The 23,168-nt window shown below is 34.3% G+C and overlaps 3 protein-coding genes across 7 annotated transcripts; 2 read left to right on the plus strand and 1 right to left on the minus strand.

The window, feature by feature from the left end:
* The first annotated feature begins 1,429 nt into the window (after window positions 1–1,429).
* LOC111008349 (plasminogen activator inhibitor) lies at window positions 1,430–4,845 on the plus strand. Its single transcript, XM_022281009.2, has 2 exons — window positions 1,430–1,603; window positions 3,156–4,845. The coding sequence occupies exon 2, from the start codon at window positions 3,461–3,463 to the stop codon at window positions 4,667–4,669; it is 1,209 nt and encodes a 402-aa protein (XP_022136701.1). The 5' UTR covers window positions 1,430–1,603; window positions 3,156–3,460; the 3' UTR covers window positions 4,670–4,845.
* Window positions 4,846–6,796: 1,951 nt separating this feature from the next.
* LOC111008459 (uncharacterized protein At5g08430) lies at window positions 6,797–20,049 on the plus strand. Of its 5 annotated transcripts, none has more exons than XM_022281184.2 (11): window positions 6,797–7,010; window positions 7,902–7,981; window positions 8,651–8,838; window positions 10,709–11,588; window positions 13,200–13,309; window positions 13,957–14,016; window positions 15,084–15,134; window positions 15,220–15,290; window positions 15,975–16,201; window positions 16,425–16,565; window positions 19,181–20,049. In XM_022281184.2, exons 1-11 carry the CDS (start codon window positions 6,916–6,918, stop codon window positions 19,696–19,698), a joined length of 2,421 nt encoding a protein of 806 aa, XP_022136876.1. In that variant the 5' UTR covers window positions 6,797–6,915; the 3' UTR covers window positions 19,699–20,049. The 5 variants fall into 5 exon arrangements, with proteins under 5 accessions (XP_022136876.1, XP_087974672.1, XP_022136877.1 ...); XM_088118546.1 differs by having other exon boundaries at window positions 19,193–20,049; XM_022281185.2 differs by having other exon boundaries at window positions 8,714–8,838.
* A 993-nt stretch (window positions 20,050–21,042) lies between these two features.
* LOC111008138 (Cytochrome c oxidase biogenesis protein Cmc1-like protein) lies at window positions 21,043–22,915 on the minus strand. Its single transcript, XM_022280737.2, has 4 exons — window positions 22,813–22,915; window positions 22,457–22,526; window positions 21,599–21,703; window positions 21,043–21,487 (listed from the first exon to the last, which is right to left on the minus strand). Exons 2-4 carry the CDS (start codon window positions 22,499–22,501, stop codon window positions 21,401–21,403), a joined length of 237 nt encoding a protein of 78 aa, XP_022136429.1. The 5' UTR covers window positions 22,502–22,526; window positions 22,813–22,915; the 3' UTR covers window positions 21,043–21,400.
* Between the last annotated feature and the right edge of the window lie 253 nt (window positions 22,916–23,168).

Raw genomic sequence — 23,168 nt, forward strand, 5'->3', positions numbered from 1 at the left:
AACACATTTCGTAAATAATTTTAAAAATTATTATACTTAAAACGATCCTAACAAATACTAAAATATAAATCTTATCACCTACATTATACAATTATATAGACTAATATTTTAAATATCATTATTGATTAAATACATAGTTTGATGTCTCGATTTTATGAAAATGTGAATAGAAATATTTTGAAAAAATCAGAATAATAATAAAAGTTCACAAAATATATAAATTAATAAATAATAATTTTACCCTTTTTAAATGAGTTATTATTAATAATATGTTCTCATTAGTAATATATATATATATATATATATATATATATATATATATATAATTGGTTGTTTTGAAATGTAATGAAAATGTCGTCAAGTCAACCCGAAAAGAACCGGCTTATTTCAAAATTGGATTGTAAAACATTCATACGGTTTGTTCCAACTCATAAAAATTAAATATGTGAACATTATTCATACTTGTTCGAGAAAAAACAATACAACCATTCTATTTTTGGTAATTTTATCGTAAAGTTTCAAGTTTGGTATTAATTTGTCATTTTATATTTGTTTTCCACTATCAGTTTTATGCCACACTTGAAAATTAACATATTATTCAGTATTAGAAATTCAAATATTATAACTTGAAAGTAGATCTATCGATCCAAACAGATTTTTCCAAATAAGTAATTATAGGTTAATTGAGATTCAAATACAATATTGCCTTTTTTTTTAATACAATATGTTGGAAAGAAGATTCAAACTCACCATTTCTGGATGGAAAATAAATACCTTAACTAGTTAATCTATGCTTAAGTTGACTATGATATTTCTTATTATGTACAAGTAAATTCATCGACTTAAAAATTTAATTTGATGAGTTATAATATATTTAATATTGTATATAAATTTCCAACAAATACTCCAAATCTTACTTAGAAGAAGACACAACTTGTCCACAAAATTTTAATATATTTAAAAAATAATAATTTAATGACATGTCAACTTTCTATTCTGAAAACAATAATTTAACAACACCTCAATTTTCAATTGACAAATTTTAACATATTCGAGAAGGAATTAATTGAAAATTTTTTAATAAAAAAATTTAAAAGGTTAGGGATTACAGCATAAACAATACGAGTAAATTTAGGAGTCCGAAAGAAATCCCCGTTGGCATATTTGGAATCTAACGTACAAGGAAGGAACCAAAGAAAGGTTATTTCGAATCCCGGATAGCATTATTCTAAACCGGAGCACAGGATACGATACACAATTAGCCAAACAACCCCCAAAGAAGGGGTCGCCGCAAACGCCGCCACGACAGCGTCCACGTAGGCTCGAGAACAACGAACCAAACTTCTCACCCTAAGCTGGAGGCTCAGACGCGCAGCTGGAGACAGCCTGTCACCAACAAAGTCCCACTCACCTATTCCCCTAACTACGTTCTCTCTGTCCCGCTCCTCTCTCTCTCTCTATCTCTCTCTCCTCTCTCCTCCCTCTCTCTTTCTCTCTCTAGCCTTCGTCTTCTCTTTCCCCTCTGCGGATTAGGGTTCTCTGGTTTCTTCTGTGATTCTTGGATACCTCCATTCGTGAATGCTAGATCAAGATTTTCCGCTCTGTAAGCTTCTGATTGATCTACTTTTCGTTTGATTTGGTTTGCATCTTCGCCTTCTCAATCACTGGACATGGGGTTTGTTTTGCGCCATTTTGTTTTGGTGCTTTTGTTTGTATTGTTCTTGTGGTAATTGCTCTTGTTCTTTTGATTTTTTTCTCCCTTTGACTTCGTTTCTAGCATGCAAGGTTTATCATGGTTATGATTTGATTTTTTCCCCTTGAAAAATGTGTTTATTCGTTATTTCAGTTCGTGTTGTATCAGTTCGTGTTATTTGTGCATTTGTTGGAAGTTTCTTGTTGGCGAAGAATTTTTAATGACTGCATTTTTTATTGTGGGCAATCTGTAGGAGGAAGGGTTTATCAAATTAGGCTTGCATACGTGAAGTTTTAATTTTTTTATTATTTTTAATTTTTTTTTAATGTTTCCTTTACATTTCGTTTTCGGCATGATTTGGTTTTCAATGTTTTGTAAAACCCTGCTTTTGTATCTAATTTTGAATCTCGAACCACGAGGTGTTGTCGAAATACTACTATGACCAGCAATGCCGGTTATTATATGAAGGGTGTTTTGCATATGATGAAAATTCATTTCTGAGTTTTCATAAGTTGCAATTATTTAGTTTGGTTTAAACATGTAATTGTAACTTTCCTTTATTTTTTATAGGATTTTTCAAACTAATATAAATTCATTTCTGTAAAAATAATTCGAACATGAAACTGTATCTAACTCTTGTAAGTTATTGCTGGATGTCCACATTAGTTTGACAAAATTTACATAGTAGTTTGTAAATCTTCCGAGGGTTATATACAATTACTATTTTATGAGTAACACAGTTGGGAACTATAAATCTTAAGAGAACGTTTGACTCAGATATATTTGTACGTAAGTTTTAACATCGAACAAGGTGAGATTTTTACAAGATTCTGGATCCCAATTTCTGACTTGACATCGGTCGGGAAGTTGTTTTTATGTGTTATGACTGTAATGGTTTTTTATTTAAGGAGTCTTCTCCTATTAGAAAACTGAACGCATTTGGGTTTGAAAGCTGGTTTGTTCCTATCTAAATCTGTTAGTTTCTTTATCATTTGTACTGGATGTTTGTTTACCTGGGAAGTTGGCAATGCCTTTTCCCCCTCTTGATCTCAAGATAAACTTTGTACTGTGATGCATACTAAGTTTGGTTAAATCCTATAGGAATTCGTTTAATTACATTTTATCATTATTTATTTGCCTTGCCTCTGCTTCCCATTTATTCTGTGTACTCAATATTTTCCATCCTTTCCTTTTAGCGTATACATTTTTTATTGAGTAATAAGGTTAATTCCTCAATTGCTTCAAGTTTTTCCTGCACCATCTATTTCTCCTTCTCATGTATACTTAAAGTTGAGAGTGTTTTTTGGGGAGTGTTTAAAGCAGCTTGAGGCTGTAGTTTCTCTTTAGGCCTATTACCTATATGGAAATCACGTGTACCTTCTCCTTGGTGATCTCTGCTTGCTTTTTTTTGAAATTAAAATCCATTTGTTCTTCATTGTCCTGATTCAAACTCCATATGCAGTTTCTTCTCTGTTCTTATTTTATCCCACTTTGGTGCTGATGATCGAGATGGACTGTTATGCTTAGAGCTTGAATACAAAGGTTGGTTGTGAACATGGGCATTGTTCTTCATCACTGCTGCTTCAAATATTGTTCCACTATCATCTCCTACAGAAATTTGTGGTTAATTTGAACTCTATGAAAATCTTCCATCCTGGGTTGCTTTGCTTTTGTTCTCATTAGAAGTGGGAAGGAAGCTAATAAACGATAAGAGGTCCTTAGTATCCATGCTGGCAGAGAGTATGCTTGGAATCTGTGCATCGAGTAATGCCCCTGACGAGATTTGCTGCCGATGCATTCGGTGTGGTGACGATCTGTTTAGTGGCCCTATTGATTCTTCTTGGTTTACTGTGCATCATTTACTCGTGCTACTTCCGGTCTCGTATTCATAGTGAAGGTTGCATTCAACTCAGCTACTTCAGTGGTCCTTGGATAATTCGAATTACGTTCATTTTGTTTTTGATCTGGTGGGGTGTTGGTGAAATTAGTCGTCTAAGTTTCTTGAGACTAGAAGGGGGATTGTTGCATGACTTGAAATGGCAGGAAACTGTCTGCAAATGTTACATTGTTTCGAACCTCGGGTTTGCAGAACCTTGCCTATTCCTCACACTTTTGTTTCTGCTTCGAGGTCCCCTTCAAAAGATGGAGTCCGGAATTCTCAGCCGCAAATGGAACAGGAAAACTGCAGGGTATATTTTTCTCTACTGCTTCCCAGTGTTTGTTCTTCAGATTGTTGTTATACTTATTGGACCCCGACTAAACGACGATAGCAGATACGCTCATAAACTGCCAAAATATTTTACTAGTGCAGCCACCATTGTAACTGTATCTAGTTCGAAAGGTGTTCGGGACATCGCTCTCTGTACTTACCCTTTACTGAGTACTATCCTCCTCGGCTTTTTTGCCACCATCCTAACCATCTACTTATTTTGGCTTGGGAGGCAGATTTTGAAACTGGTCATCAACAAGAACTTGCAGAGGAGAGTATACACATTGATATTCTCGGTTTCAGGATTCCTCCCGATACGGGTTATATTACTCGGTTTTTCTGTTTCGCGGAAACCAGAGCAGTTTTTATTTGAAGCTCTCACTTTCTCAGCTTTTCTTGTACTTTTATGTTGTGCTGGACTGTGTATATGCATGCTTGTCTACCTCCCGGTTGCGGATTCTTTGGCTTTGGGCAATTTACAGGATTTGGAGTCAAGGCGAAGGTCTATCGATGATCACAATGACACTATCTCTCTCATTGCTAACCAGCCCCGTTTTGGTGATACCTCCTCCCACATGAGCCCGGCCAGAAACTCCGATGCCTCCACCAAGCGGGGGTCGATTTCTTTTAGAACATTTGAAAAGGATGCAGCTTCAGCTGGAATGGGGACTGCTACTTTTGTGGAACTCAGCCTCTTCTCTCCCAGCCGAGAGGCTTCCCCGCCGGGGTCCCCTCCACTTCTCGGTTGGCCCATGCGCCATGCTTGAGAAACCGTCTTATGGCTGCGGCCATGGCAGTGGAGGTGGTGACGGTGGTGGTGGTGGTTGAAAGATTGTGATGAGAAACTGAGTATTTGTCAATTTTGCAATGAAGAACAAAAACTGATTGTAAAAAGGAAACGAAAGGGTTTAGCTTCTTCAATAAGGATTTTTAATTTTTGGCTTGTTTTGTTTTTCTTTCTATGATTCTATTTTATTTAGATATGATGAATTCGCTATTGTGGGGATCTATAACTTTTCTTTCTTTTCAAACCATTTTCCCATTGTTTTTTTGTATATATTATTTTTTAAAAAAAAAATTCCCTCCAGATTTTACACAATTTATCTCTAGAATCACAAATTCCTAGTAACATTTGCTAACATTGTTTGTAAATATGTATTTTAATAAATTACTTGAAACATGTACGTTTAAAAGAATCGTAAATATTTTACACAATTTTCAAAAGATTTTATTAATAATTATAAATTTGATGATTGTTGATTTATGACTGACTAAGTTATTGACTGTAAATATAATAATTGTTAGATAATTTAGATAATGATTTATTATAAACTTATAAATTACTATTTTTTTTTCCATATTTGTTATATTTTATTTAATTGTTTTGGTAGAATCTTAGTTTCATTTTACTTGATTTGTCGTCTTTCTAAATTAAGACGGATTTTTTCAAAAGAAAAGGGAAGGATACTCAATAATTATTTTATTATGCAAAAATAGAAGAACTGACATAAATTTATTAAAAAAAAAACTGAAATAAACCTATCAAAAGACTGAAATATTTGTTTTAAAGAAGTTAGCTTCTTTTCTCTTTTTGACAAAATTTATCACAAAGTTGGCTTCTTTTCATAAAGAACACATTTTATACTAGAAATACAAAAATAGCAAAATAGAAACATAATATTACATTTATTGTAACACATATTTAATTTATGAAAATAATATAGTCGAGACATCTTACTTATACATTTGAAAAACGTAATATTTTACTTTTTAAATATAAAATGTGATCAGATATTTTAAAATATATTATTTTAAATTTAAATCTCAGGTTAACATTTTTAGATGGTTGGATTTTGGTATCAACTTTCAAAATGTTTAGTCTGGTATTTCAACTTTAATTTTATTTAACTTTTAATTTTATTTGCCAAAGCGAGCATAGTTCGGTAATTGACATATATCTCAAATAAAGAGGTTGTGAATTTGATCTCCACCTCATAGTACATAAAAACAAATAACTTTTTTGTTTTTGTTGTTGTAAGTTGTAACCATCCTTGTTTTGCTTTAAACAATCTGATCATGTCATGTGGTAAAAATTCTACCACATGTGGTACAAATATTTTTTAATAAATTACTCAATAGAAACAAATGATAGAAACGTATTTTAATCAATAGATGTCTTACATGAATACGTGTTTGAACCACTCCTAATGTTTAAGTTTTATTCACTTATCAAGGACCAAAATGAAACATCAGAGTGTAGAAACTTTATTATGCAAAAGTGTAGCGAGAGACTACTTTACTATATTTAAAAGTGTAGGAACTTAAATATAATAAATATAAAATGTATAAAATGTTAATGATAATTGAACTTAAAACTAAAATTGAGAAACACTGGTGCTAAAAAAAATGTTAAAATACTGTTTTGATTTTTATACTTTTTAGCTTTGGTATAGTTAGTTTATTTTAGTCAATCTACTTTTAACCTTGGTTTATTCGAGTTGTTTTCAAAATGTTGATTTTGATATTGGTATTTTTAAAAGACTACTATGTTGACCCGTTTGTAAAATTTAATACGAAAATCTTTTCGCATAAAGCTACGACTACCTTTCAAGAAATCTATTGGTAGTATCGTGTTGTAATTATTATAAAAATAAAATGAAAATAAACAAAACAATTTTTATTTTAAATTACAGGTTCAACTCAACTCCTAAAGTTAAAAAGGAGAAACTTCTTCTTTAATATCATTATTTATTTATTTGTAATTTTTTTTTCACCCCGACCTAAAATCAAACTTTTAAAAGTCGAGGACAAAAATACTATTTTAATCTAAAAAAAAGTTACATATTTAAGCAATATAAAACTATATGTCCGCTCAAAAAAAGTGATATTTTCAGGCTTTAATCATTACTCTACAAAATTGCTTTAGCATAATCAGCATTTCTTAAAAGGGAGCTTCCTGGTCCTCAGTCGTCAATGTGAACAGTTCAGTGAATTCAAGCTCCAATCTGCGCAAATGGGGAAAAAGAAATGCAAAACCAAAGAAGAAATCGGAGAGGATTTTTGCTTCCATTGCAAAGATGGAGGACAGATCAGGTTCTGCGACTTCAGGTGAGTTCCATTACAATTGAAAATGGCAATTCCTTCTTCTATTAATGCAAGAATTTTTTTCTCAAGAGAGAGTGATCATGGAAGGGAGAGCATAACAAATGTTGATGTTTAGAGAGAAAAGTTCATGCATGGAAAATTGGGCGAGTAGCGAAAAGTTGAAGTGGGAAATTGAAATGAACAAAAAATCCGTTGCTCTGTTTGTTTGTTCTTTTTCTCCGTTTTCCTCGCACGATCCAGTTAAAAATTGGTTACTTAGTTGTTTAATATTTTTTTCCCTTGGATCACCAATAGTCACTTTTTTTCTCACATTGTAATTTTCAGCCGAAACTTCTCCTAGAAATTATTTTGGGAAAGTACACACAGGGATGCCTCTAGTATATGATTAGTTGGGCTATTTATTTAGAATGCGGTAGAGGTTTGATCATCTCAATCCCCATTGTGTCCGGTGATTTTCCTTGTTTCAAGGAAAAATCTCCTCTCTCTCTCAAAAAAGAAAATAATAATAATAATAATAATAATAATAATAATAATAAAACACACATTGTGTCGGTTTATGAATATTCATGAGTGAAGAAGATGTATGGACGCGTAAACATGTTTTTATTAGCATGCTGATCGGACTTTTTTCGTGTGCATGTGCTGTAGATGTGGTGTTTTGGGACACTGTTGTTAAAAGCTAAAATTAATGTAAGATCATTCCACTCATTGGCTAGATTGTGTGAAGATGCGATGGTGTAGATGTTTTTCTTTTTTGGTTAAAAAAATTATCTGGATTTTGGACTCTCTTATATATTCCTTTTTGTGCCGATGAATATCTCAACGATCATACATTTTCATTCTGTATTATCAAAATAGGCTGTGATTATTTGATTGCGTATATAATTATTTCAGAGATTGCCTTAAAGCGTATCACGCTGATTGTGTTGGAAAGGAGGAATCTTTTGTGGAGTCTGAAGATCGTTGGATCTGTGGTAAGATGCAGAACGATTATGATTTTAAGAGTGATCTACGTGCCGTGTGTGAATTTTAGTCTGTTTTATTTCTCCCCTTGAATTAAACAGTTGCTAGTTGCTTACTCTTGATGATTCTTCTTAATACAAGTTATATCTTTGGACAACACACGGGAATAAAAAGTTTATGAATCCAATATTATCTTTCGAGTTTCAATCCCGCCCCATTTGAAGTTCGTGACTTCTAGGGTAACTACTGAATGAGCATGGTATAATGTGACTCCTGGACATGTTTATTAAGAGATCTGTCATTGACTACTTCAAAGTTATGAGATTAATATTTCTTTAACATGTTGATGCAAGTGACACACAAGTTATATAGTTATATCTGCTGAGTATCTCTCCGAGTCTTGTACCATGCGGTCTTTCTTATTAAGGAAAAGATTGATTAACAATTATGTGTTATTTCCACGTATTAAACCTGCTTGCTGCCTTGCCTGTTATGTGCCTCTCCCATGTCTTCTACATACATGCACATGGAGGCCTCAGTAAGATCAGTTTCCAGAACTAACTGGGAAGTGTAAGCTTAGTCTGTTGCTTTTTTTGCTAAATATCTGGTAGTCTTTTTGTCTGCTTGTGCCATTTATATATTTTTCGGTTTCTCAAATAATGATGTAAATTATGTATCAGAATGGCATTTATGCCAACACTGCCCTAAAACCTCAAAGTTTCGTTGTGTTTGCTGCCCTAAAGCTGTATGTGGACGCTGCATTTCTATCAGCGAGTTTGTGCATGTTAGAGGGTATAGAGGATTCTGCAGTCACTGTTTGAAGCTTGCATTACTTATAGAAAATGGTGAAGATGTTGACTCCGACGGGGTATGCTCACTTATCCTCTTTATGATTGCTTAGCACTACTCCTTTGCACACCCCAATATCCAGAACAAACCTCTCTCTCCATTTTGGTTTTATCCTTCTGTTCTCTTCATTTATTTCGACTAACGAGCAACAGAATGGAAGAAAGTATTTTGAATAATTCTTTAAGAACCATATCAGTAATAATATGTATGGTTTAGCCATATAATCTAACCAATCTGGCATGAAAAACTTATTTCAAGACAATTTATAAAAAAATTCAACCAATAAAATAATTCTTAAAATCATTTTTGGATATATGTGAATTCAGCTCTTTATTGGGTTATCTGGTTAGTAGGGAAGAAGTGTAATCTTGAAGATCAATCTGAAGATCAGAATGATCTTTGTCATAGATTTCCCCTCCTAGGTTCTGGTAAAAAAATGTAAACACCTCTTTAGACTTTGCTAATACTTCTGCTTCCATGCATCCCAAAAGGTCAAACTTTTTGTAATTTTTTTATTGTCTTTTAAAGAGGAATTATCACTTTTTTATGATTGATTCTTTATATTAGTTTTTTTGTAATGGAAAAAAAAAATCTTGAAATGACTTCTCACTTCAGGCAATCTTTTCAACCCAAGAAATGAAATGGGTTGTGCATTATGTGCTTCAAAATTATAATTGTCTTAAATGAAGTTTCTTTTTCTATTGGTAGTGAGGGTGAGAGATGGAAGAAAAATTATGATTAACAAGGTACTCAATTTTCTGAAGTTCTCTTTATTTCCTCATTAAATGAACACATTTTTGGTACCTTTGGGTTTTACGTTATCTCTTCCCTCATTTGTTGATTCTTATGCCATGGACTTCCTCAAGCGATTACTTCTTTCAAATATTATTAGGCTTTTGCTTATATGTGGATGTTCTCACATAGTCAAAATATTTGATTCATCTAAGATGTATGGTATTTTTCTCGAAATGAGGGATCTTCAACTTCCACCTTTTCTCGAAAAGGTGAATTCCATACTTTCAAATTCTTGATGCCACAAGGCCTGAGGTTTAGTTGAAAACCACCATAACCATTGAGGTAGGAGGGTAATATTTTTACACCCTTTCCAATACCCAGCCCATCTTCCTCATAAGGTTTTGACTTTTGACGTAAAACTCCACAAACCAAAAAGGAGAGAGAGATTAATGTTGTTCATCTTCCCTTTTACCTAAAATTGCATCACAGCTGAGTGGTCTCCAAACAAACCTTATATTCGTGTTATATTTCCAAATTTATTTTTCTTTTTCTTTTTTGTCCCTAATGACTGTCTTGGACATGCAAGGCTGTTATAAATCTCGTTTGGTCAATCAAATATTATTATTTCCTATTAGAATATGAATAAATAAACAAATTTAATAACCATCATGGGATGACTCAAGTGGTCAATGAAGGCCAATGTAAATAGTAAAGACTTAGAGGGAGTCGTTTCAAACCATGGTGGCCACCTACCTAGGATTTAATATCCTATGAGTTTCCTTGTCAACCAAATGTAGTAGGGTCAGGCGGTTGGCACATGAATAGTTGAGGTGCGCGTAAGCTGGTCCGATAGACGGATATTAAAAAAAAAAATCATAATTAAATTTAATGTAACCCATCAACTTAAATTTTTGGGTTTAGGGAAACAAGATCCCTGTAATGTCATTTCTTCTCCATTTAATATTGACGTTGAGTTTTGTGCAAATTTTCAAGTCCACAAGTGTGATCGAGTATTAGAATATGAACAAATAATTAAAATTTCCGTAAACCTTTTTTTTCTCTTTTTTGAAGCAAAATTTTCTGTAAACTGGGTGCAGTGGTGATTTCTACTTCCTTCTGATTTTCTTATGCCTTCTATGCTTTATAATTTGCAGACAAAGATTGACTTTAATGATAGTGAAACTTATGAATTCCTATTCAAGGAATATTGGGAACTGATGAAGGTAAAAGAGGGTTTGACAGCAAAAGATGTCCGTACTGCAAGTAACTTATTGATGACGGGAAGTAGATCTGACTTCAATTCAAACGAAATTGAGGAATCAGAAGAAGACACTGATGAATATGAAATATCATCAGATTATGAAGAGCAGGTGGATACAGAAGAAGGGCACAAGCTAGTAAGAAAAGGAAAAAGAAGCAAGGAGAAGCTAGGCACAATGAAAAAAATGAAGTCAAGTAACAAAGAGTTCATTGGATGGGGGTCAAAACCAATTATAGACTTTCTCTCAAAAATTGGCAAAGATACAAGCCAAAAGTTATCGCAGGATGACGTGACTTCTATAATTATAGCTTATTGCAAAGAAAACAAGCTTTTCCATCCTCAGAAAAAGAAGAAAATTGTTTGCGATGCTAAGCTACGTGCTGTTTTTGGGAGGAAAGCAATTAATATGATTAGCGTGTACAATCAACTAACTGCTCATTTTGCTGAAAACATGGAGCAACCATCAGATGATGAGAGCACAAGTAGTATAGAAGAGAAGGATGATACTTCTTCAATGGCTTGTAAAAGGCCGAGGAAGTTGGTCTTAGATAGAAAACCAGCTGAACAGGAACCTTCACATGTGTCACATAATTGTTCCGCTGCTATTATTGCTGAAAATGTCAAGCTGGTATACCTGAAAAAAAGTCTGGTAGAGAGACTTCTTGAAAACCACGAATGTTTTGAAGGAAAAATGATGGGAAGTTTTATAAGAGCTAAATCCGATCCCAATGACTATTCACAGAAAAATTCTTACCAGTTACTGCAAGTTACAGGTAATTAACTATCTCTATTGCTTAGATTAGTGGTTGAATTTTATAACATATGTAAGCTTAATATTTGAAGCATTTAAATATTTTTGTCCAATTTATCCGCAGGAAAAAAATCTTCTTCTATGATGCTGCCTTTCTTCATGGTGCTTTCTCATTTTCTAATGTACAAAGCTAACGGGTTATTTGTTCATATAAAAATTACAAAGCTAACGGGTTATTTGCTTTCTCATATTCTACTAGGTCGGACCCTAGTAGTTTTGTCCAATTCACCTCTATGTGAAAGGTATTTTCATCTGCATTTTCTGAAGTGCAGCACGCACATGAGTCTTTGCATAATTTAGTGAGTGAGACACACAGCATAAAAATAACAAAATTTTAATATATGAAAGATATAGTATTATGTTGAATGAAATACAGAAAACTTAAACAAGTGAAGATTTTATTTAAGAGAATTTTTAAAGAGATAGACATCCTTTGACCTAGATCCCCTGTTTAAAAAAAATCATGAGCAATGAGCTCAGGCACCATGTGTTGTAATCCCACTATCTTGGAGCGTGTGGCTCCATGATTCCAATCTCAACCATGGTTAGTTGAAAGGCTTCTCTTGCCTTGACCCTCTTTTCAAGATTCCTTCAGATCTGTCAGACTTAAAAGGCAATGTTTGTTCTCTTTAAAATTGAGCCCGTTGATCTTGCATGCAGGCATCGTGAACATTTGCCTAACTAACCACATGCATGAACCATTGAACACTCCCTTGACTTATTGTTTGCTTACCCTTGAGCTTTTGCTCACAACTCACATGCAACTCGAATGGCCATGCAAATGGATTATAGATTGGTTAGTTAGACTTAAGCTTGAGAGGGACATAAAGTGAGTTAGATGGAGAGACATACAGTGAGACCGATGAAGGGAGAATCTGATGGGAAGAGAGGTGGAGGGAAAAGTGTAGGAGAGAGTGATATTGAGGGAGAAATGATGGAAAGATAGGTAAAGTAAATGGATATAAACAAAAGAGCAGCCATCAGTTGGAAATATCAGTACTTAGTTTATTTTTTAAATAATTTTTTTAAAATCTAATTTCTTATATGGCCAAATGAATTCGGTTAAATAATAGAATAGATTGTCCTTTCATGCATTAGTTATTGTTCTTGTTGTCTAGCTCTTGCATACTAAAGTTGGCTCATCATGGAACATATGATTGAATTTTCACAGTTGATCATTACACCAGGTGAACAAAATTTGATAAATTAAGTTGTGGCATCTGAACAAAATTTGATAAATTAAGTTGTGGCATCAAATATTTATTTATTTTTTCAGTTTGAAGGTAATAAGTGAAGCATTTCAAGATGAATGTCCAGTCCATAGTGCAATGAATCTTCATTAGTATTCTTCTTTTATTTTCCCTACTGGAAAAATAATCATTCTTTACTTTTGGTGAGAATAACCTGGTCTTTTCAAAATCATTTTCGTGCACCTCAGCCACCTTTGGAAGTGTGTTCTGCCATACATTTCTGTCGCTGAAACTGATTGATCTTTGGTAGTTTCATATTGAAGTGTTGCTGGTGATTTAAAAATTACTGTACTTTGCTCTAATTCTTTTTCTGCACATCACAGGCATAAAGACATATTCAAGCAACACTGAGAAACAGAAAATTCTCCTGCAAGTTACCAATAGGCTAGACTATATACCAATCAACAATTTATCAGATGATGACTTCTGTGAGGTAGCATAGACATGTTTGTTTAATTTGCATAGTCTGTTAGAAAATTCGGATCCTATCGTTAAGGGAAATTTTCAGCTCCCACTATGCTTTATTTATAGATAATTTTTAGCTATAAACTTTTTGTAGTGACCTTTGAAATTTGAAATTTTACCAATGTGTCTAATATCGTGTTTTGGGACAGGGAGCTCTTGAATTAGAGTTTCATTTCGTAATTGAAGATCTTGATTTATGATCCCCAGATAAATAGGGAAAGACCTTTTCCTAGTTTTAACAAATCCATAGTGTTCGCTCTGAACTTTCTTGTGACGATATGACAAGTTTTCTCTAAATTGTGCCAAAGCTGACCAAAAATTGTTACCACTTCTTTGTTGTTACAAATCAATAAATCAGAATCTAAAACCATTTACAGACTGCTACTCACCATGCCTAGGTAAATTTGTGATCTGTTGAATTGGGTGACATCATGGAATCAAACAGTTATACTGAAGTTGAAATGGAAGGATTTTCTCTGCAGGGAGAAACTTCCTCCTTTTTTACATTCTGATCGTAGAAGAAGCCTCTACTAGAGGTTTTCTAAGTGATCCACCCTACTCATATCGAAATAAAGATAATGTTGGGAAATGTTGACCCCGTGTCTGGTATTGCAGGAAGAATGCAAGGATCTGCTCCAGAGAGTGAGAAATGGCCTGCTCAAGAAGCCCACTGTGGTAAGGCTGTAAAGGTTTTGAAGCATGCATGAACTGGTAGAGAATTACTCAACTGAAAAGCTTTTGCAGTGGTTTTCTGTTCATGAGAAAGTATATTCTCGTTTGAACAAGTCTTTTTTTCATGGACTAGTAATAGCTCTGTGAAGGTACTTCTTGCCTGGTGGCCTATAGTGAGAAACGAGTTTTATGAATGAGCAAAGACCAAAATTAAAAATAATCTTCATTTGTCACAATGTCGTATTCTGTCTAAATTTTTTCTTCAGATATACGCTACCGCATTCTCTTAGTAATTATCGACATGGATATCCATCTGTATGTCAAATAATCTTCATTTGCACCTTTTAAACAAATTTCTTGTTTTAAAAAAAAAATCCAAACAACCTGTATTCTGAGAACCTCTGCAATTAATTCTCTGGATTAAAAAATTTTGTGACATGTGAATTCTAAAACCTATAAAGCTTTTGTCTTACAGTCTCTTATAACAGTAAATTTGTGCTCAATAACTATTGAAGCTAAGCTAGCATGAAATTTGGCATATCCTTTATTACCTCTCCAAAATCTTCACATTATCTTTCTAATTTCCATGTTTTAAATGTCTATCTACCAAACATGATTACATTTCAAGAAAGTTTATGGTGGTTTATTTTGCAAGTTCAACAATGAGATGAACTTGAGAAGTTCTTGCACCCTCTCCATTCTGGCATCTTGTCTGTTACCTCATGTGTGTTAAATGCATTTTTTACTGTACAACAAGTTTCTGTAAATTTATGCAACAAACTAATGTAGAAAACCTCCGGGGCTTAGTTTTAGCTAATTTTATTTGTTTGGCCTTTTACAATGTTGAGAATTACAACGGTATAATGATCAAAGCCTGTAAATAGTCGTGCAGTGGTGCTGTACTTAAATCTACATGTCTCTCTTAATTTCACACTATCTCATAATTTATTATTCTGTACTGTCTAAACCTACATCTTTTTTAAGACTTTTCTTTTTCTTGCTAAATTCAGAGGCATTATTCAAATTCACATATTTTACTTGTAGCTTTAACTATAATTTATTTTTCTCAGGCGGAGCTTTACGAGAAGGCAAAAAGTCTGCATGAGGATATTACAAAACATGTAGGGTAATCTGAAATATGATTTAAAGTAAATAATTGATTTCATCTCTAAATACATTCAACTGGTTTATATTTGTCACTGTCAGTGGATTACAAGAGAGCTGACCAGATTGCAAACGTGTATTGATCATGCAAATGAGAAGGGAAAGAGAAGAGAATATCCTTTCTGGATTCACTTTATTTGACACCTGTCATTTTTGAGTGGCTAAAATTAAGACAATGATTTATTTTAGAAGAAGTATAAAACTCTAAGTTGATAACTTTCTAATTGTTGCCATTTCAATTATTGTGGTCCTACTATACAATAAGGATAACAATCATAATGCTTAAGTTTATCCTTTTCTCTTTGGATCTACTGGAGCACTCATCGTATACATAATCGTCATTAATATATAAACACTTTAAGAGAAAAGAAACAGAAGGAGAAAAGAAAGAAAGATGGCATACAATTAGGATGAGAGGATAATCGTTACAAACTCTAGACATTACAAGGAAATATCTAACATTGCATATCCATGAGTTGGAATCACCTAGGATATCAGATAGTAATAATATCCCTGTCTGTTGAGTTACCTCAACTTCTACGGTTTAAATCATTCTTATGTATATTCTCTTGACTATAAAGTTGTATGTCTTAGTTAAAATGATAACAATAACATTAATAAGATATAACTGTAAAATGAAAAGGATCAGACATAGTTTTGCCTAACCATCTACTTCTTTTTCGATTTGGGTCCACATGCTGTTGGGTAATTTCATGTGGATCTGACCTAGCCGGCATTTTGTCCTTAAACCTGAGAAAGATAAAAATAAGTGGCCTTAACCTTTGCTTTGTATGTACACTGTTTGAGTACATGGAAAAAAGACTTCTACTTCAAAAGTCATCAGAACAAGCACGGTTGATAAATGAACTTCCAAAAGTGATAGCAGATATTCCTGAACCCACATTTGATGATTTATTAGAGAGGGATGAACAAGTAAGTCATAAGCATGAAGCACAACCGCCCATATGGGGTTTACAGCACAAGGCCCTGGTTGATACAAGAGACGACGGAAAAGATGTCACAGGTTACTGGCCTTTGTCTTAATTACTTGATTTTTTTTTTTTTTGGATCTTGCTCTTGGCTTATAATTATTTGAATAATTCATGTTCAGATGTTCTCTTTTACCTTTGAAAAAGTACTCACTTTTGGATGTCTCTTCTATACTAGTTGCGACATTGAATTTAAGAGCCATTGATCCATTAAATTTAGTTTGTCCCGTATCATGATCCATTTAATTTATGAGCCAGGCCGTAGCTTGTTTTCTACCTTTGATGATTTATTAGAGAGGGATGAACAAGTAAGTCATAAGCATGAAGGACAACTGCCCATATGGGGTTTACAGCACAAGGCCGTGGTTGATACAAGAGATGACAGAAAAGATGTCAGAGGTTAGTGGCCTTTGTCTTAATTACTTGATTTTTTTTGGAACTTGCTCTTTGCTTATAATTGTTTTAATAATTGATGTTCAGATGTTCTCTTTTACCTTTGAAAAAGTACTCACTTTTGGATGTCTCTTCTATCCTAGTTGCTACATTGAATTTAAGAGCCATTGATCCGTTAAATTTAGTTTGTCCGATATCATGATCCATTGAAGTTATGAGCCAGGCCGTAGCTTGTTTTCTACCTTCCAAGTTGTATGTGTCTTTTCTATCCTTACTTCTTAGTGCTGCCTGTGTAGGTCGTACCGTTAAGATAGCCATACATCCCCCTTCTCATAGTGAACATCTTCATTTATTGTTTCCTTTAGAGGTAGTTCAATCCTTTGAACATGTGGGTTGTAATTTGGAGGCTAAGTTATCTTGATAGGTGACTGATTTTTGAGACATATTTTTCAGTTTTCTCTTTCACTTACCTCCTTAAACTGACTGGTAGAACATAAGGAGCTATTGGGGCTTTCTTTTAGTGTTGATCAGGCTTGAGTCCCGGGTTGTTTCCTGAATCTGCAGCAGCTGGGTCTTAGTGTTGGTTGGGTTTCTGTTTAAGGGTGCAGCTGCTGGTGGTTTTAGTTTGCCAAAGAATTTAGTTGATTCTGATTTGACGGACAGGGAAAAATTCTCATTCAATTTAATAATCTGATGGAAAATACTTTTATGTTCTACCTAAAGTACTGAGATATCCTAGATACAGAAGGAAAGTGAAAATATCGTACCTATCTAATAACATATACAAGAGATATAACCACTCAATTACGACCATGGTAGATGGTATTCTTTAAAGAGGCGGCCCAACCCCATGGGTTGCCAAGGAGTATTTTCTCCTCTAGGGGCCAACTCTTTTGTTAGCTTTTTCTAGGCTAAACCCTTCAGCTTCATGGAACTTACCTTAAGGGAAGTACAACCTATGCTCCTAAACTGATGAATAGAGTGAGGCAGCTAACTGGTGCCTAAGGCTAATATATTTCTTTTGGGTAGGACAGTGGGTATATCTCAAATTACAAGCATACCGGCACCAACCGATAACTAAAAGAGTCAATAAGTTCGCCCATGCTATTATGGGCGCCCTTTGAAATTGATACAAAGGTAGGGCCAGCTGGTTATAAATTGAAACTTCCGCCTCTTCTAAGATCCATCAGTTGTCCGCGTTTCAAAGTTGCCCAGGTCAGAGGGGACAGACCTGCAAAGCTTTAACCCCTACCTTCATCGACCTCTTTAATACCTACAATGGGAATGGACACAGAACCAAGATGCATTGTTGGTGCATGAATCAGCCTCTTTAAGAAAAACGATCTTGAGGTATCTATTTGGGGGCATGGATTTTAAAGAACCTAGCAACATTCCTACTCAAATTTCTCATCTCCCCTTTCAGACTAGGTGGATATTTGGCGCAGAGTATTGATAAACATAAACCGCAATTATATATAACTTATTCGTGTAAGAGTGTGGATGATGTAAAGGGAACATTAGGGGGACTTGGCTATTATGGGCAGTTTTTGGTATTGTTGAAGATTCTGCTTAGGCGAGGGAGAAGCATGCGAAAGGGAAGTAAGTTTTTTGGGGCAGAGGAATAAAGTAAAGGCAAGATAGCGGAGTTCGTAAGTTTCTCGGGGAGACGATAAGAAAACCTCACATCAAGTAGTGAAAGAGGGCTCTCATATTTTCTCTTCTACTATTTGAGTTCAGTGAATAAGAATTTGTCCTTGAGACTGTCAGAAAGTATAAAAATTGGAAGATTAGTTATTTTTCCCCACCACAAAGCCAAAAGAGATCATAAATAAGTTCTCAGATGGATTGGCATTATAGAAATGAGAGTAATTGCTTAACCCTTAGACAATCAGCTCCATCTAAAGCTTCAAATAATTTAGAGGGAGTACACTTTACACTTGGTATTCAGAGCCCCAGTTAATTCCTCTCAAGCCATAGAACCAAGAAGTTGTGATCAAGACTCCGAATTCAAAGGGATGTCCTGTCAATAGTTACATCAGAGTGCTTTGAGTATTCTTCTGGTAGCAGTTAGCAACCATTTCATCTCAAACTAGCTGAAAGTGGTGCAACTATTTTCATGTTAAAAGTCAAAAAATTAACTTCAAATCGTTGAATGCTATTTATATAATTTTTAATTTAATAGTCTTTAATGTTCAACAATTAGTTCAGTTCAAGAGCTTCAGTGAATCTAGAAATACTTTTAATTCATTATTTTCATTTGTGAAATTCATATATGATAAAAATAATAATAATCATAATCAAGAGTCTCCAAAATACCCATCTCGAGACCATCATAGAGGATGGTCAATGAATTACAGAAGGCAGGCCTCAAATGCAACTGAACTGTTTCCCTTGGATCATGTTCCAACATTGTTGAGTCACATATACATAAAATTTCTTCAGAGAGATTTACATTGATATTGTATGCTTGTTCGAGAGCCAGAATAGCCTCCCTTTGACTTCAAATGCATATTTATCAGAAAGGTTCTAATTAGCATCAAGCATCAAAATTTTAGCTCAACTGTTTTGAAGTGGTTAATTTAAGAAAGTATGTTTGTTTTATATTCTGACTTGATCCTCAGCTGTTGAGGTAGAAGAATGTCAGGTTGGTGTCCCAACTATCTCAGAGAAGCAGCAACACTTTGATGTGCCCACTTGTAAAGATTTTGCTAAAAAATCTTGTATATCAGCTGCAAAATCTCAAACCCATCAAGAGCAGCATCAATCCATTCTGCCAAAGGAGCATCCATGTTCCGAAACGTTGGTTTCCTGCACAAGTAAGCAAGACGAGGCGACTGTCATTCAAGAATCGAAGTTAAAAAGCGAAGGCCCTTCTGAAGTTCAGTTGATTGAGCTGAGTGACGACGACGGGCATTTGAGGGTTGAAGATAAAAAGCAGAACTCAGAGAATCCAAATTGCCCCATGTGGTATTGTGCAAGTCCTCAAGGTGAGACGAGGGGACCGTTGCCGTTGTCGTTACTGAAGCAATGGAGGGACAGCAGTGCATTCGAGTTGAAATGTAAAGTTTGGAAGAGTGGTCAGAGCTCAGCAGAGGCTATCCTTTTAAGCGACGCCATCCGGTTGCTTTTTCCTGAATAGACTTTAGGCTGTTAATATATTTTTGTATCAACTAAATGCCGGTATGATGCAAAACTACTGTACAGTTAAATTTTGTATATGGTAGACTGAGTGCAGAAACAGTTACTGTCTAGTGCTTTCCATGGAAGGTCTTTTTAGATAAGAAACAAATGAGAATGAGAAAATCGGTCTGTGTACCAAAGCCTAGGTGGAACCAGACTTTCAGCCATGTTGAATGTGAGGAGATGAAAATGTGTGAAGTGCTAGTCAATTTAATACAAATTTTTCTTCTTTTTAGTTTAACCAAACATTTGAACTTTTTGTACTACAATAAATATGGATGGTAATCATTTAAACCTCCAACTTCAATTCTGGTTGAAGGTGAGTGAAGAGACGGCTACGCCTCTTCAAAAGAGGACGAGGACTAGGGGTGTTCATCGGTTGGTTGGCAAGCTCCAACTGATGCCGACCACCAAGACCACCGACAAGTTGGTTTTCATTGGTCGGAGCTCATTGGTGTTTGAAGACCCTACAACTCCGATCGATCAATTATACCTGCAGTCGATCGGTCGGTTTTGGTCGGTTTAGAGATGAAGAAGTGGGAGAAGAAGAAAAATGTGAAGAAAAATGTGAAACAGAATGAATAACAGAGGTGGGGGGCAAAGAGGAAGGCAACCTTGACCAAAAAGAGGAAAAAAGGGGAGAAGAAAACTAGAGAAGGAAAGAAGAGAGAGGGAAAGAGAAAGAAAGGGAGAGAAGCACCAACCGCCATGGTTTCAAGTTCTAACTTCTACATCTCTTCATCTTTCCAAATTGATTTTCACAAAAAGAAGAAAAGAAAGAAAGTGAGATGGAAAAGAAAAGAGACGAAAACTACGCAGGAAGTTGAGAAGTGAGTGAATAAAATACATGGTGTCACTGCAGTGCATTTAATGATGTCATCTATTAAGTAACATATTCGACTAAGTCAATGGACAACAAGTTGATTCGGACCTATTTAGCAAATCGATCGACCTATGTCAGTTCAGTCGATTTTGGTCGGTCGGATCGAATTTTTGGAATCTTTTACTCACCCACAATCTCTAACGAGCACGAGGCAAATAAAAGTTCAGGATGAAACCTAAGGCAGATCGTCATTAAGAAGATGACGAGTATATTGAAAGATGCACGGTAAGGAACATAAACCTCTAAAAAATATTGAAAGATGCACGTATTACAAAAGGTATTAGTTAAATTACTTATTATTTTAATGAATTTAGCTACCTTATATCACACCATAATCCACAGTATCATTTGATGCAAAACCAAGCTCGAACATTTTATTCTCAAATAACACATTTTATTCTCAAATAACACACTCCAATATCTCATCCGAATACATTTTATTTTCAGAAGGTTCTTGAGAAAGAGTATAAGAGTCCTCGTCATGATTGTAACAATAAATCAGACAATTTTCAACTAAACAATGATCATGGCCAATTTTCAAGCATACAAAGAATATCTAGAACTTCCCAACCCAAAATGCAGTAATCTTCACAATCTACAAATTTGGTGTTCGTCCTATAGTTTCTTCCTCTTCCGCTCTCTGGAGTCATTCTAAGTCTCCAACCATTGAAACTGGCTACAAATTTCTTTATCGCCATGTCTTCCCGATCTCGGTTGTCTGATTAGTTAATGGGTTTTCTCTTGAAAAATTCTTCATGAAAGCCATCTCCTAGCTACTTCATAAAGAGTTTTCCTTTCTTAAAGCTTGTAGTCTTTCCTTCATTTTCTTGCTCTGCTCAAAGTTTGCCTTTCGCTTCAGGGCTTTCTGTGGATAAAAAAAAAAAGAAAAAGAAAAAATCCCATTTGAGATGAAAAAGGGGCAGGTCAAGTTCAAAAGAAACCAAGGAAAACTAGAATGTGGAAGCACAAAACTCACTTCCTGCCTGAAACACCGATCAAGCTTTATTTTCAGATCTGTGCATTCACCAAAGAATTTTGCAACAGGATGGTCTACATGACACTTCTGAAACTGCTCGATAATCTGTACGAATGAGAACAGAGAAACGCAAGGACAAAAATGGTTTTAAAAAACTGGTTTCCAAATATCAAAGTTAACAAAACCACATCATAGCAGAGAATTTTGGGCTTACACACATAGACAAGTGTCGAATTTATTAGTAAACTACAAGAAGATTCTCCTCCCTAGATTTAAAAAGAAAAACGATTTGCTTCTCTCTTTCTATTTAGAAGATGAATTCTAGTTCATACCACAATGCACAACTATAGAGAACATGACTCAACAAATTATAGCTTTAGAGTCATCATTTGATTTTCATCAGTACAAAGCAGAATTAGGTTGTCAATGATTCTACCCTTGATTGAATAGAGATGAGTTGAATTAAAAACTAAGAGAGAACTGGCCAAAAACACTGTTCGTCTGTTTCTATTTTTCTTTTTCTTTCTTTCTTACAAGATAGCAAGAGAAAAATAGAGTTATATAGCCTAACACCCATGAATACATGAAAGATCAAATAATATGTAGGTAACAAATTGGAATTGAAATTGGAAACAAGAAACTTGTTTTGGTTTCCAAATTTTCTATATAATTTTGAGAATGTTTCCAAAAAATGATAAACAAAGAAATGTTTCTTTGCAAAATGCTTAAGTTTCTTAATAAAATTTAGAAATGAGAATGAGAAACGGGCACGAATTCAAAAGCGAAATGAAGGTGAAGTGAACCATCGGGAGGAATTCAATATATACATATATTAAGAAGAGATAGTTTAGAACTCACTTCGGCACACATCGGGTGCTTATGCAAAGTTAGAGGAGGATGCATATTCACTTCTAAAAGCCCTAGCGACCTGCAACAATAACAGTTTCATAAAAAAAGCAAAATCATCTTCAGAAACCACACGATCATTCCATCGATTTCGTGTCAGAGATAAGAAAATGGATACGGATCTAAAATTTCGATTCAAACAATCGACATAGCAGAACCGTTGGCGGTAGTACTATTTCAATTGGAATTTAGGTTTTCGTATCCAAATTCGAAGAATCAGTGCGATTCTTCACTCGAGTAGCTATAAAATATGGTATATGAATTAATTTGATAAAGAAATTAGAGAGATACAAATCAAGAAATCGAACCTGAAAAGCTTCTTGTTTGATATGATTTTCGCTGTAAGCTTAGGCTTCCAGTTTCAAAAATATCTGTTCTATATATACATAGATAAAAACGTAAACGAAATTTTCTTAAAAGATTACTTTAAAATATAAATTATTTAATTATTTTTTTAGTATAACATCAGGAGTAGAATTCGAACCTTAAAAATATGTGATAATTATTGGACTATATTCATTTGCATAAATTATTTTAATTAATTAATAAATATTTTACTAAATAAGTTATACATTTTTCTTCCAACCAAAAATTAAAAGTAATAATAATAATAAAATTTTATTTCAGTCTCTTTATTTTCGTTTTGTCTTTCAAATTGTTTTTT

The sequence above is a fragment of the Momordica charantia genome (genome assembly GCF_013281855.1).
Source record: "Momordica charantia cultivar OHB3-1 chromosome 10 unlocalized genomic scaffold, Mcharantia_2.0 BLBB01000010.1, whole genome shotgun sequence".
NCBI classification, from domain to species: Eukaryota; Viridiplantae; Streptophyta; class Magnoliopsida; order Cucurbitales; family Cucurbitaceae; genus Momordica; species Momordica charantia.

What these genes read in the sequence shown, in the direction of transcription:
- LOC111008349 (XM_022281009.2), top strand. Translation starts at nt 3,461, where the DNA reads ATGCCCCTGACGAGATTTGCTGCCGATGCATTCGGTGTGGTGACGATC.
- LOC111008459 (XM_022281184.2), top strand. Translation starts at nt 6,916, where the DNA reads ATGGGGAAAAAGAAATGCAAAACCAAAGAAGAAATCGGAGAGGATTTT. An exon ending in ATGAGGATATTACAAAACAT is followed by an intron (nt 15,135 to 15,219) that starts GTAGGGTAATCT and finishes TGTCACTGTCAG; the next exon opens with TGGATTACAAGAGAGCTGAC. An exon ending in CGACGGAAAAGATGTCACAG is followed by an intron (nt 16,202 to 16,424) that starts GTTACTGGCCTT and finishes TTTATGAGCCAG; the next exon opens with GCCGTAGCTTGTTTTCTACC.
- LOC111008138 (XM_022280737.2), bottom strand. Translation starts at nt 22,501, where the DNA reads ATGCATCCTCCTCTAACTTTGCATAAGCACCCGATGTGTGCCGAA. An exon ending in AGCACCCGATGTGTGCCGAA is followed by an intron (nt 21,704 to 22,456) that starts GTGAGTTCTAAA and finishes TCATTCGTACAG; the next exon opens with ATTATCGAGCAGTTTCAGAA. An exon ending in ATCGGTGTTTCAGGCAGGAA is followed by an intron (nt 21,488 to 21,598) that starts GTGAGTTTTGTG and finishes TTTTATCCACAG; the next exon opens with AAAGCCCTGAAGCGAAAGGC.